Source organism: Loxodonta africana, chromosome 2, assembly GCF_030014295.1.
Source record: "Loxodonta africana isolate mLoxAfr1 chromosome 2, mLoxAfr1.hap2, whole genome shotgun sequence".
Classification (NCBI taxonomy): domain Eukaryota; kingdom Metazoa; phylum Chordata; class Mammalia; order Proboscidea; family Elephantidae; genus Loxodonta; species Loxodonta africana.
This window is the reverse complement of record NC_087343.1, coordinates 145,015,907-145,030,444: the sequence shown is the minus strand read 5'-3', so window position 1 is coordinate 145,030,444 and position 14,538 is coordinate 145,015,907. Positions and strand designations below refer to the sequence as shown.

The 14,538-nt window shown below is 43.7% G+C and overlaps 1 protein-coding gene across 1 annotated transcript in view; it reads left to right on the top strand.

Annotated features, from left to right (window-relative positions):
* The first annotated feature begins 2,582 nt into the window (after window positions 1-2,582).
* The window catches only part of KCNN2 (potassium calcium-activated channel subfamily N member 2), a 161,249-nt gene continuing 149,293 nt past the window's right edge, over window positions 2,583-14,538 (top strand). Inside the window, exons 1-3 of the mRNA XM_010590597.2 lie at window positions 2,583-2,604; window positions 3,420-4,702; window positions 5,330-5,425. Of these exons, the coding sequence (XP_010588899.2) occupies window positions 2,583-2,604; window positions 3,420-4,702; window positions 5,330-5,425 (1,401 nt within the window). The remainder of the gene's footprint in view (window positions 2,605-3,419; window positions 4,703-5,329; window positions 5,426-14,538) is intronic.

Sequence of the window (14,538 nt, the reverse complement as noted above, 5' to 3'; positions counted from 1 at the left end):
TCTAAGACTGTATTTGTGTGTTTTTATCTGTGGGAGTGTTATGTGTGTGTGCATGTTTCCAAGCTTGAAATAAAACAAATATGGGAGAGCAACTGTTCTAGGCCATAAGAAAAGCCTGGTAATATATGTATATTTAAAATGATAATGGAAATAAAGATATTAAATTGATTAGATTTGAGAGGCATCTTGTGGATGAGTATGACCTCTGGTGTTAAACGAGGGAAATTCCAGCACTTGTACATGCCATAATGGAAGAAAAAGAAGCAAATGTGATTTCCTGAAAAGTTATCACGGGAGGTCCCTTGCCCTTGTTTTGTGTTCTTTCAACCGTACTTCATTCCCACCCTCTTTCCTTCCCTCCTTACTCTCACAAATATAAACAACTACCAACTGTGTGGAAGAATATTACACATGGAAGAATATTGTCTTTGTTAATTGGCTTAACCTTGCATTTTCATGTATCTTACAATTCTATAAAGCAAAAACGCAAAATTGTGGCAAACATATTTTAAAAGTCTACATATACACTTAAAATTAATTTATTAAGCGTACATTTGTAAAGAAAAATGACAAAAATGAGAACTTTTTCAATGTGCCTCTGGTTTTTTTTTTCTGTCATAATCTAATATTATAAGCTGAGCTGAACAATGATGTTACAATGATTCAGACTAAAAATGAAACACAAAGTTGTTGGGACATCTTGGGCTTTTTCATGTCAGAATACTCATAGAGGATTATCACACCCCCAAAATACAGACATTTACTAATAAGATGATTTTTGAGTCTATGTGATCAGTTGATTTCCTAATAGAAAGATAAATGTTTCATTGACTTGATCACCTCTCTCTTCCTAATTACAGTGATTTTCACATTATTAAATTGTTTTATGAGCTTTTTCAAAATATGGGCTAGGCTGAAGCAGTGTTAACCTGAGTTTTGGTATTCTGGTTGCCTGTCATGATGTGGACTAAATTTCCATTTTCTTCTATACTTTGTGCATCCCATCCTCCGTGTGCATCCCTTTTGAGAGCAGTGGGAGCTCCATGCAGTGTTGCCATAAATCTCAGCAAGCACTCTGTTTCTACAGAATTAATGCAGTAAAGCAAATTAAAGGCACCATTAATGCAATTAAGTTCATACTAAGGCATAGAGATATAGATGGCAAAAGACACAATAATTTTTTTTTCCTATTGTTTGTGGAACCTTTGGTTGAAGCCGTCTATTTGCTATTTGAGAAAGTGTTTTGACAGAGATGTTGGCATTTTTTTTCTTAAGACATTTTAGTAATTCTAGCACCTTATATATGCAATTTAATGCTGGTAACAGCTATTAAGACATTTTCAGGAGATTCCATGTAATCTTTCACGTAAATTTACGAAAGCTTAAGGAAAAATCACTTTACCATGATGACATTTCTCTGAAATATTTAGATTTGTAAGAATGAATCAGACATTTTCACTCTGTCACAAAGAGCAACTGGAAGGTGGCTAAATAATTTATTGGAAAGGGTAAATAAATGTTTGATAGATTTTTGCTGGAGCTGGATTTTGTTTCAGACCAGAAAGTGAGTAACTTTTCTTAATTTGAAAACTTGAATTTTAAAATTACTCACAGAATTGTGTTTAACAGTCATGCTCACCACATTTCATGCAACATCTACTCCACTGTCCCAAAGATTCAATGAGCCTCATGATTCTAAAGGAGCAATTTGTGAACTGCTATTTTGGACATAAATGAAATAAATGGTGGAACGCAGACAGACACCTACACCCACACACACTTATAAGCAGGTACCAGGTAAGCAACTTTAGGGCAGCTGCCGAGTAGAATATCAGGAAACTGGATCCAGCCGAGAATTCCAATCACCTAATGAAGGTGATCCGCTTTCACTTTAATTTTTTAGTCTATCTAAGCCATTATAATAATCTCTATCCTAACAATCATACTTAAAAATCGCAATTAAAAATGAAAACAAATATTCAGTTGACCAGTTTCTTTCATTTTTGGGGGAGGAAGGGAATTTCAATTCACAGATACACACGATGAAGACTTAAGATGGAGCAGTATCAAAGAACCCTTGAACAGGTCCCCTATCGCTTTGTGGTAGCATATCGCTTAATAGAACGTAGCACTGGGTATTTGTGAGACATAAAATTTAAATTTTATTGGTTTATTAGTGAGTAAATGAATAAATAATAATTATACCAAACTCCAGCACTGTCCCGAAGCAGGGATTATTCAGCCCGAGCTATCATTATTAATAATTTCTCAGCCAGCCTGTAACTACCCGTGCGAATCAACCCACGCCCGGCCCCTCTCCACCCGCCGCCGCAGTCAGGGCTTGGCAAAGATGCTCAGTGTTTGCGCATTTGTGACCCGCCTGTGCTTTGTGTCCGTGCTGCAGGTGGAGAGGAGGAAGAGAAAGAGAAGAAGAGCTGGCAGCCGGCGGGCAGAGCAGCCCCCAGACCCTCGAACGCGCCGCCTCTCTGCGGCCGAAGAAGCCCGCGGACGCACCCACTCGGGCCGCCGAAGGGTCTGAGCGCGAGAGCCCGTGACGGGGCGGCCGGGGGCGCCAGCCCCTCATGTTCCGCAGAAGGCGCAAACGTGAGCTGGCGGCAGCGGGGAAAGTCCTCCGCCCCCGCCAGGGGCACCCGGGAAGCCCGCTCCGGCTCCTCCCGCGGACGCCGGGGATCCCCTCCTCCGGCCCCGCCCCCACCCTCCCCCGGCCCGGTTGCCGAGGCGGTTAACCCTCTTCGCGCCGCAGCGCACTCGCTTGAGAGCGCAGCATAGCCAGTTTGGACTCGGGGGCGTCGGAGTCGGGCCAGCTTTAATCCCTCAGCGGCCAAACTGGGGTTCAGGCTCCAGAGTTTCACCCAGCCCTATTGCGCTGGCGTAGCCATTCGTCAAACTTTTCATCCCCAAAGCAGGTGCCCCCGCAGTTACTTGGCGGGCAGCCTGCATCCCACTCTCAGCGGGACGATGAGGGAGAGGTGGGCGTCCGGCGAAAGGGCTGCTGTTTTGCAGCCCTACGAGGCATGAATGCGGGTGCAGGAGTGGCCCCGGTTCCGCACTGTCCCCGCGCCTGACCCATGGCCAGGGTGGCCCGACGTGCTGCAGTGCCCGGCGCAGGTGATCCGGAATGCACATCCGGCACTAGTCGGGGGTGGTGGCACGGGTGGGAGGGGCGCCCCTCGCTTTTCTCCTTTCTCTACAGCGGGGTTCTAGTGCCTGGGGACTCCCCATCCCCGGTAGTGCTCAGGGGCGCTCCTTATCATCAGGTGGAACCCGCACCCTCGCCCTCTCCTGGTCCTGGCCTGTGTCCCCGGGGTTTTCATCCTGCATATCCCTCCTCCCCATCGCTTTCTCACACACGCTCCCCGAAACCGCGCGCGCCGCAAACTCAGTCTTGGTCCCCGCAGGTGATGTCATGCCCATTGTTTTGGTGCGCCCAACCAATCGGACTCGCCGCCTGGATTCTACCGGAGCCGGCATGGGCCCTTCCTCGCACCAGCAGCAGGAGTCCCCGCTCCCGACCATAACGCATTGCGCAGGGTGCACCACCGCCTGGTCTCCCTGCAGCTTTAACAGCCCTGAAATGGAAACCCCATTGCAGTTCCAGCGCGGCTTCTTCCCAGAGCAGCCACCTCCGCCGTCGCGCTCCTCACACCTGCATTGTCAGCAGCAGCAACAGAGCCAGGACAAGCCGTGCCCGCCCTTCGCACCCCTCCCGCACCCGCACCACCACCCGCACCTCGGGCACCAGCAGCCCGGCAGCGGCGGCAGCAGCCCATGCCTCCGGTGCAACAGCTGCGCCTCCTCCGGTGCCCCGGCGGCGGGGGCGGGGGATAACCTGTCCCTGCTGCTCCGCACCTCCTCGCCCGGCGGCGCCTTCCGGACCCGCACCTCTTCGCCACTCTCGGGCTCGTCTTGCTGTTGCTGCTGCTCGTCGCGCCGGGGCAGCCAGCTCAATGTGAGCGAGCTGACGCCGTCCAGCCATGCCAGTGCGCTTCGGCAGCAGTACGCGCAGCAGCCCGCGTCCGCCTCCCAATACCACCAGTGCCACAGCCTGCAGCCCACCGCCAGTCCTACGGGCAGCCTCGGCAGCCTGGGCTCCGGGCCCCCGCTCTCACACCACCACCACCACCACCCGCACCCGCCGCACCACCAGCACCATCAGCCCCAGGCGCGCCGCGAGAGCAACCCCTTCACCGAAATAGCCATGAGCAGCTGTAGGTACAACGGGGGCGTCATGCGGCCGCTCAGCAACTTGAGCGCGTCCCGCCGGAACCTGCACGAGATGGACTCCGAGGCGCAGCCCCTGCAGCCCCCTGCATCCGTCGGGGCAGGTGGCGGCGTGTCCTCCCCGTCTGCAGCTGCCGCCGCTGCCGCCTCATCCTCAGCCCCAGAGATCGTAGTGTCTAAGCCCGAGCACAACAACTCCAACAACCTGGCGCTCTACGGAGCCGCCGCCGGCGGAGGCAGCACTGGAGGAGGTGGCGGCGGCGGAGGCAGCGGGCACGGCAGCAGCAGTGGCACCAAGTCCAGCAAAAAGAAGAACCAGAATATCGGCTACAAATTGGGCCACCGGCGCGCCCTGTTCGAGAAGCGCAAGCGGCTCAGCGACTATGCGCTTATCTTCGGCATGTTCGGCATCGTGGTTATGGTCATTGAGACCGAGCTGTCGTGGGGCGCCTACGACAAGGTACGCGCTGGAACCCTTGCTGACCCTGCCGGCGCGGGGTGGTTGAGATGGGCACTGGAGGTAACCCCCTTGCCTGCCCAACCCGAGCCTCCCCAGGACAATCGGGGGTGCCCCCGGAGATAGCGGGCGCGGCTCAGGCGTGCTCCCCTAGTCAGCTAGGCAACTCCAGAGTGGAACCCTGTTCGCGTGGCAGCCAAAGTTATCTAAGCAGAAAGGGTACATTGCACGATTCGCAGCATTAAATAAGTGATTTGGGGGTCTGTGGGAAAAGCAAGCTCCATTACTTTACTGGTGCGTGAATTTACGAGGCTCCTCTCAACCAAAAAAGAAAAAAAAAACTCTCAACTAGCAGCGCTTAAAACTCAGGAGTAACTTTACTCTCACGTTTCGAGACCCCAAAACTGCTGTGGCTCGGACCGGCCCGGGGGCAGTGTGCCTTCCCGGCCCTCCTCTCCTCTGGCTTCTCTCTGAGGCCAAGTGATCTTGTGGATCACAAAGCCAAGTCAGGGGCTCCCAAGTCCCCCTCCCCGAGTCCACTTGCTGTGAGACTGCCTGATCCCTGGGGCCCTGAAAGTAGTTAAGAGACACTTGGTGTCTTTCTCAAAAGTGCTTCTATCTGTGTTGCAGGCTTCGCTGTATTCCTTAGCTCTGAAATGCCTTATCAGTCTCTCCACGATCATCCTGCTCGGTCTGATCATTGTGTACCACGCCAGGGAAATACAGGTAATTTAGGGTCTGCTGTTTATGAATGACCCAAAGCCGTGCAGCCAGCCTGGACAAAACACAAGGCGGCAGATGCTTTTCCGAGCTCTCCTGTCCTTGCTTGAGGTTACAGAAGACGCATGCTGTATTTTTATGTCAATAAACTTAAAGGCTCTTTCAAGAAGTTCGAACAGTGTAATATGCAAACATATAGTAGTTTCTGGAATGTTTTTGTTAAGCCTTTAAGGTATTCACCTGTTTTCTTTACATAGCCTAGTATTATACTTGGGGTACAGATGATGAGGAATACAGATATACTAGATCTCTGTGGTCCACTTCTTCAAACAAGTCACCACATTTGTTTTCCTTAGGTCACCTAGCACTAGCCTTACTCTGTATGGGAAATGTGTAGGGTAAATTGTGTTCATCTATATCATCTTCTGTAATGTAGCATAGGGAAGAATATAGGTTGATAGTGTTACTAGCTCATGTAAGTAAACAAGACATGAGAAAAGTCTAACCCCTCTTAGCCCCAACAACTAAAAAAAAAAAAAAAGTGTACTGTAAGTTTAGAGTATACATTTTGGTGTAAAAGATTCTTAGCTACAATCATTAACTTATATTTGTATATCATTTAATATCAAAGGCCACTGCCCTTATGAACTATTTTGTTAGGAAAATGCTTGTTTTCTTTAAACGTAGCCAGGAACTATTAAATTTGGCTATTACTGACAATATCAGAATACTCTGTATAAAATTTCCGCGTCTTTTTTTCAGTTTTACTTTGCTCTACCTACAGTCAAAGGAATTTTAAGGTTTTTGAATTAAAAATAACTAGAGTTTTATAAAACTGGAGAGATGGGCGTTTTCTGGCTTCGAACTTGCTTGTGTATTTTCTGATTCTTTTTGAACAGTTGTTAGACATTTAGTGGGGTAATTAAACCCTCAAACTTAGCCTGTTTTCCTTTAGGAGTACCTTTGAATTTAAGGCATTGATAGACTTCCCATTTAAATAATTTAGTACTGATTATGTGTTAAATTAATTTAGAATTAAATTATTAATTAACCAACACATACTAAATATAGAAGAAAGCCAATTTTAGTTATTTCCCAAACAAAATAAAGATACACCTGCCCCAAATGAGGAGGGACAAATTACTTCATCTTGCTTTCTTTCAGTTTTGCAAAAAGTTTGAAAAGCATGTTTTTGAAGAAGTTGAGTTAGGGTGAGAATTAGAACAAGTGTGAATGTTCAGAGATATGTAATAAAACTGCACTGCAAAACAAGGCAAACACGTATTTGATTTTTTTTAAAGATAACTTACAGAGGTTTGCCTTTAATTCAGTATTAGTGATCCGGGACTTTTGAGATTCCTTCAAACCTTTTATAGTGGTAATAGAATGTAACAAACATTATGTGAGTGTATTTTCTCATTTTTACTTGAACAGTAGACAGAGCTGGAAGAAACAAAATAGGTCTTTTTGTCACTTGATTCAGTTTATAGATGTAGAAACTGAAGTTGAAGCGGTGAATAGCTTGCTGAGATCACACAGCTAGATAGTAGCAGACCAGGAACCAGACCCTGCCCTCCTAGCTTTATCTCCAGAATGCAGTGCTCCTTGCTGTACTGTGCTAGCACTTGCAAAAGCCGTGAAACATGGACATTTCTTTGTCTGCAGTTTCTCTATAGGTCCAAAGTTTAGTATATGGATCAGGTTAAACTAAAAGATTCTCCTAAATTGCATGCATACATACATACATACATACATATATATATATATATATATATATATATAAAGCGTATCAAGACGGAAATCCCGGTGGTGTAGTGGTTAAGTGCTATGGCTGCTAACCAAAGGGTCGGCAGTTTGAATCTGCCAGGCGCTCCTTGGAAACTCTATGGGGCAGTTCTATTCTGTCTTATAGGGTCGCTATAAGTCAAAATCGACTCAACGGCACTGGGTTTGGTTTAATGTGTCAAGTAACTTAAAAAAAAAAAAAGTTTTACTTGGAGACCAGTGTGTGTTTACTTAATCCACTATGGAATGAGAGAATTTAGCTTTTTTTTTTTTTTAATTAAGCACCTGCTTTATTATTCTCTTTCTTCTGAAAAGCACACAGCTAAGCAAGCATTTATGGGGAATGTCATTGCTGGTATTAATACTAAGAAAAAAGTATCTTCTTGAAAACACTGGCTTTTTAAGAATTATTGAAAGATTTTTGAAATGATGTGTAGAAATTGAAACGATGCTGCCAAATGTTGATTATGTATCATAAAAAATTTTCATACCATAGTAGAACTCTTTATTACAGAAACCTGTAAAAATACATAGGAAATCATATTTTCATAGATTATTTCACACTTGAAAAAATTCCACTTATTGAGGGCTATTTAATTTTGAGGACTGTTTCTTTTATGAAAATGCATAGAAATGTTGATTAGAGTTTGTATAGTTTGGGGGAGAAAAGTAAGGAGATGGATTGACCCTCCAAGGCAAACAAGCAGTGTGAAGTTCTTTATTTCGCAGCAATATAAACATCACAAAATGTTAAATTTGCCTTTTTTTTTTTTTTTCCAGTTGGGATTACCTAATATAATACGTGGTTTCTGTTGAAACCCACCACACTTAAGTTTAAAGTAGATGCTTTGGCAAGATCATTTAGTCATTTTAGACATAGCTTTTGTATTCACTATTAACACAGTGGTTGAGAGCCTGACTGCTTACGAAAATGTCAGCAGTTCGAATCCACCAGCCATTTCTTGGAAACCCTATGGGCAGTTCTCTGTCTCGTAGGGTTGCTATGAGTCAGAATCAACTCGATGGCAATGGGTTTGGGTTGGTTTTTATCTCAAAGAATTTTTCCCTCAAGCCAAAGCTCTAAGTTCTCATTGGAGATGCTTTGGTAATGTAAAATGGAAAACAAAAACAACAAAAAAAAACCATTGTCGTTGAGTTGATTCTGACTCATAGCGACAGCTGAACTGTGCCACAAGGTTTCCAAGGAGCACCTGGTGGATTTGAACTGCTGACCTTTGGTTAGCTCTTAACCACTATAACACCAGGGTTCCCATAAAATGGAAAAGGACCAAATAAATGTGGAGACCCTAAGTTAGAAGTCAGGAACCAGAAAAAAATAGGAATGTTCTAATTTATCCAGGAGTAGAAGCAATGCTGCTGTCAAAATATTTCACTCGAAACTCAGCGAAACCAAGTACACATGGCAAATGATGAATTGTCCTTCTTTTTATTTATTGACATCATTGCTGTAACTGTATTTCTTTCATAATAAGTTTTAAGCTAATAAGTACTTCTCGGTTTCCTATAATGAATGCCAAATATTTTTATAAGCTTTGAGTTAAAGAGCTAAATGCAGGGCCCAGGCTGCCATTTAGAGCACGTCCTTGGAAGTAACATATAATCTAAAATCACAGTTTCCTCTTCATTTTTAGCCTGTTGGTATGCTGACTGGGTGGTGAAAGCTAGCTAGTCTAGGTATCTGATACATGGTATGGTTTCTCACAGCATTCTGGAAAAGAGTGCTCTAGCCAGTGTTCTGGCTCTTCATCCACCGGAATTGCTTAACAAAACTTGGAGAGTCCCTGACATTTCCACGGAGAACCTTGGAAAGCGAGCCGGCGTGACCTTTTATAAAATGTTTATACACACTCTGGCAAAATAAGATAGTTCAGGCGAGTCATGGATGAAGTGCTTGAATTAAAACAGTGTGGTGGGGAGACTTTGTGGGGACACAACTCAGTAAATTTCAGCTTTGGTGTCATTTTTCAGTACCACAGACAGCGCAATGCACAAGGCTATAGTTTGTTCTTTTCACAAATTATTTGTGTATCCAGGACCAAAAATGAAATCACTTTTTTTGTTGTTAAAATGCTTATTTAAAATCTGTTTTAATGGGAGAAATTTTCAGCTAAGTAGATATTAGACTTTTTTCAAATAGGCATTTGACTTTGTTGTCTATAGGGACGCTATGAGTCAGAATCGACTCGATGGCACTGGGTTTGGTTTGGTTTTGGTTTATCCATTAGTAAAGCCAAAAAATAACTAAATGAATGAGTGACTAAACAAACTTTAGTAAATACTAATAGGTCATGACCTTCCAACAAAGGAAATATACTATAAACCACTTGCTGTTGATTGATTCCGACTCCTGGCAACCCAATGTATAGCAGTGTGCACCATAGGGGTTTTTAATGGCTGATTTTTCGGAAGCAGATTGGGAGGATTTTTTCCAAAGTATCTCTGGATGGATGTGAACTTTCAGCCTTCTGTTAGTAGCCAAGCGTGTTAATCATTTGCACCACTCTGGGGCTCCACAAATATTGTGGAGACTGTTTTCATACAATTTGGAAAGGTCACTTGATACGCAGTGAGTAGCCTCCTGTTAAGTGTCAGGGTCAAATCATAGGAAAAACAGAGAAGCATGATTTCCTGTGATTTTTATTTCCTTTTTGCTGCCCCTGCCCTCCCCACCCATGGGGTTAGAGAAGGTATTTCTCTGATGGAATAAATACAAAACAAAGTTGAAATACTATTTAAGGTCTTCAGCACTAGAACATTTGAACGTAGATTTCACTTCATCTTTTCAACACTAATATCCTGTTATTTTTCTTATGAAGGTGATCTTATTTAAAAGAGTTATTTAGTGTATTGAGATAGGCAAAACCAAGGTTCTGTGTTGGGAAAGAAAGCCCCTTAGACTATTTATTGATCTTCCTGGTTCTCATGTAACATAGGAGAATGACATATACTAGCCTTTGAATTTGAAAAACTTTTTTGTTTGTTTTTGTTTTAGTAATAGTATAATTATTATGATAAATAGCATTAGAGGAAGCAGGCTGATTTTCCTTTAGTGTCCTTTGGAATGACTCCAAGTGATACTCGCCTTCTTTCAAGTTAGCTTTTGAGAGATAAGAGTATATGGATCTAAAATGGAGAAACAGAAATTAAAATTACTTTTCATTTGTGCATCAAGACCATACACAGGAGGTGGGTGAGTGTAAGGGCAAGGGCCTCAGCAACCCATGAAGCCTTCTGGGTCATTCTGCACCTGCTTAGTAGGTAGGATCTATGGCTTGCCTTGTGAGGACTAGGAAGGGAAACTCATTTTCCACTCCCATGGAGAGCAAGTGGCTGCTTCCCAGACCATGCGGAAAATACTACACATAGTTCTTATTCTTATTAATATAATAACAATAAATACATGTAGTAAACGTAATTCAAATGGTACAGAGAGTTTTAAAAACAGGTGATAGCCCGGCCACAACTGAAGAATGCCCTGACAGGGAACACAACAGAGAACTCTTGAGGGAGTAGGAGAACAGTGGGATGCAGACCCCAAATTCTCATAAAAAGTCCAGACTTAATGGTCTGACTGAGACTAGAAGAATCCCGGTGGTCATGGTCCCTAAACCTTCTCTTGGCCCAGGACAGGAACCATTCCCGAAGACTACTCATCAGACATGCAAGGGACTGGACAATGGGCTGGAGAGAGATGATGATGAAGAGTGAGCTACTTGTATCAGGTGGACACTTGAGACTGTATTGGCATCTCCTGTCTGGAGGGGAGATGGGAGGGTAGAGAGGGTTAGAAACTGGCAAAAGGGTCATGAAAGGAGAGACTGGAAGAAGGGAACGGGCTGACTCTTTAGGGGGAGAGTAAATGGGAGTATGTAGTAAGGTGTATATAAGCTTACATGTGACAGACTGACTTGATTTGTAAACTTTCACTTAAAGCACAATAAAAATTATTTTTAAAAAAGTGATAGACACATTCCATATACTCTGTCCCATTTCCCAGAGGTGACCACTTTTAAGTTTCTCATTTATCCTTCCAGAATTTTTATATACACCAAAGTAACCCTGGTAGTACAAAAGTTAAGTACTCAGCCGTTAACCAAAAGATTGGTGGTTCGAACCCACCCAGCGACTCCGTGAGAGAAAAAGCCTGGTGATGTGCTTATGTAAAGATTACAGCCAAGACAGCCCTATGGGGTAGTTCTGCTTTGTCATATGGAGTCACTGTGAGGTGGAATCGACTTGATGGCACCCAACAATAACAACGTACACACACACCTTGTTTTTATTCCTTAACATATCTTGGAGGTTTCTCCTCATTAGCATATGAAGACCTAGCTCATTCTTTTTTGATACCTGCATATTATTTCATTTTATGGATGTATTGCTGTTTATTTTTCCAGCCCTGTGTTGAGAGTTGCCTTGTGTTGATAGCTGATAGGCACTTTTGATTTTTTTCTAGTTTTTTACCATTACAATCTTCAAGTGAACATCCTTGCATATTTATTTTAATCTACTAAGTGATATCAAGGAAACTCTGGTGGCATACTGTGTAAGTGCTATAGCAAAAGGTCCACAGTTCCAATCCACCAGGTGCTCCTTGGAAACTCTATAGGGCAGTTCTGTCCTATAGGGTCACTGTGAGTCGGAATTGACTCAACGGGAATGGGTTTTTAAATGATATCAAAAGAGCCTTGGTGGCGCAGCGGTTAAGTCCTTAGCTGCTAACCAGAAGATTGGCGGTTTGAATCTACTGGCTGCTCCTAGGGAGAAAACCTGGTGATCTGCTTCAGTAAAGATTATAGCCTTAGAAACACTGTGGGGCAGTTCCACTCTGTTCTATAAGGTCTCTATGAGTCAGTTCCCACTTCAGAGCACACAGCAAAAGCAACGATTGAGTATATACATATGGTAAATATCCAGCAGTCAGATTGCTGAATCAAATGGAGTTTGCATTTTAAATTGAATGGAATTGCGCAGGAGCCCTTCAGGAAGATTGTCAGCGTTTACACTCCCTGCTTCCTCACACATTAAGCCTCCACAGCATTGTCAGCACTGGATATTATGAAAAGGAATTTTAATTATCACTGGCTTTTTGGAAATCCAAAATGCTCACTGTCTTCCTGAAATTTGCTTTTTGGAGAAAAATAAGGTCAAAATTTATGGCCTCATAGGCTTATTTGTAAATGACAGGCGCTCCTTGGAAACTACGGGGCAGTTCTACTTTGTCCTATAGGGTCACTATGAGTCAGAATCGACTCGATGGCAGTGGGTAGTGGGGCCCTGGCTGTGCAGTGGTTAAGAGCTTGGCTGCTAACCAAAAGATCTGGCAGTTTGAATCTACTAGGTGGTCCTTGGGAACCCTATGGGGCAGTTCTCCTCTGTGTCCCAAAGGGCCACTATGAGTCAAAAATGCCACTATGCAACTTTTTTTTTAGTGGTGCATTGGAGCCTTGGTGGTGCAGTCGTTAAGAGCTCAGCTGCTAACCAAAAGGTTGGCAGTTCAAATCCACCAGCTGCTCCTTGGAAACCCGATAGGCTTATCTAAGCTATTGACAAGCTGAAATATCATTGTAAATGCATGATCAGAAGCAAATATTGGCCAGTTTTTTATTTAAAAAAAAATTAGGGGGAGGTTGATGAAGATGAAGGAGGCTACAGGAATAGAAGAAATGATCTTAGATTGATCTTTAGGTCCCTGCTATATCTGTGTGGTCAATGAGAATTATAGGTACAGGTTGACTGTAACACTCCAAAAGATAGTGAGGTGGAAAAATTACCTGGATTACTTCATTGCATGGTGTTAAGCTCAACAACTGGTGTCTATATTGCCAGCAACTTTACATCAGTTGTAATGAGACTCTCAGTCCCTTCGACTTCGTGGGTACACTGTAGTAACAAAATCACTCAAGACTAATTTTCTCCTCCTGCCTGTGTAAGGATCGCTGCATTATTAATAGGCGTGACACTAAATAAAGTGATCCTGGTGTGTTTACAGGGCAGCATCACAAATGAATGAAGAGTGGAACTTTAGGTTTAACCACAAGTGGGTTGGCCTGAGCTTCCAGCCTATTTGTGGACCACGTTTTGTACAGCTTGGAGAGAAGGGCATTGTGGGCTGTCATCATCCCAGCCAAACCTGGCAGAACAGCCAGAGGGAGCCTGCACTGATTTAACGTCAGGGAAGTTACATTTGGTAAGGATATGAAGTGGTTTTGTGGAATTGTCTTAGAAAGAATCTTTGCTCAGGAAATAATATTTTCTATTTTTGGAGTATATTTGTAACCTGAAACTCCTTAAGAATTCTAGTCGTAAAAGTAGAACCTGTGTTTCTGGTTACCTGGTCCAATATCCCACCCAGCATGGCAACTCCGTTAATGTCACTTGTGATGAAAGTGGTCACCCAGTTTCTGCTAGAACCCTCTTTTGAGGATTGTCAGTTTACATCTGTTCCGTTGATAAACCACTTTTATTTTTAGAAAATGCTTCCACATGTTGAGGTGAAGCCTGGTTTTATTAATTTTACACATTTGTACATTTCTCTATTTTGTCTGTAAAGCCATGAAGTCTGGTTTTATTCAACTTTTAAGAAGCTCTTGAGCTAAGCAAATACAATGAGGAATAAGACGGCAAGGCCCCTTCTGACACTCCAAGGGAGTGCAATTAAAGAGAGAGACAAAAATTAAGTAAAAAAAACAAATAAAATTCTCGGAAGCTGTGATTACTGACATAAAAAGAATACGAAGGGCTGAGGTAGAAATTTAATGGGGCTGAGGGTGTTCACATTAGACAGAATGATCAGGGGATGACTCTCTGAGAAAGTGACATTTAAGCTGAGACATAAAAGAAAAGAAGTAGACACTACTGGCTGAGTTTATGGGGACAGCCTGTGCAAAAGCCTGGTGGCTGGAAGCAGTTTACTATGTTTAAATGAATGTGAACAAAGCAGTGTGGCCCACACAAGGGGAGAACGGTACCGGATGGGGTTGGAGGGCATGCAGAGTCCAGATATTGAAGGGTCTTGACATATATTTTAAGGGTTTTTGAATTTTTGCAAAGTGCAGTGGGGGCAATCGTTGTAGGGTTTAAAGTAGTGGAGAATCATGATCTGACTTAATATTCAATCAAATCTTTTTTTGATGCTCTGAGGAGAATGGTCTGGAGCCTCTTAGGATCTTGGCAAGCCGCATCGCAGTGAGAGGTGACATTGACTTGGCGTGGGCAGCAGCAGTGGAAATGAGGAGAAAAGGTCTGATTGCAGACTGATATTGGAGGTAGAATGGACTTACTAGAGCGTTGGATGTGACATGTGAGGGCAA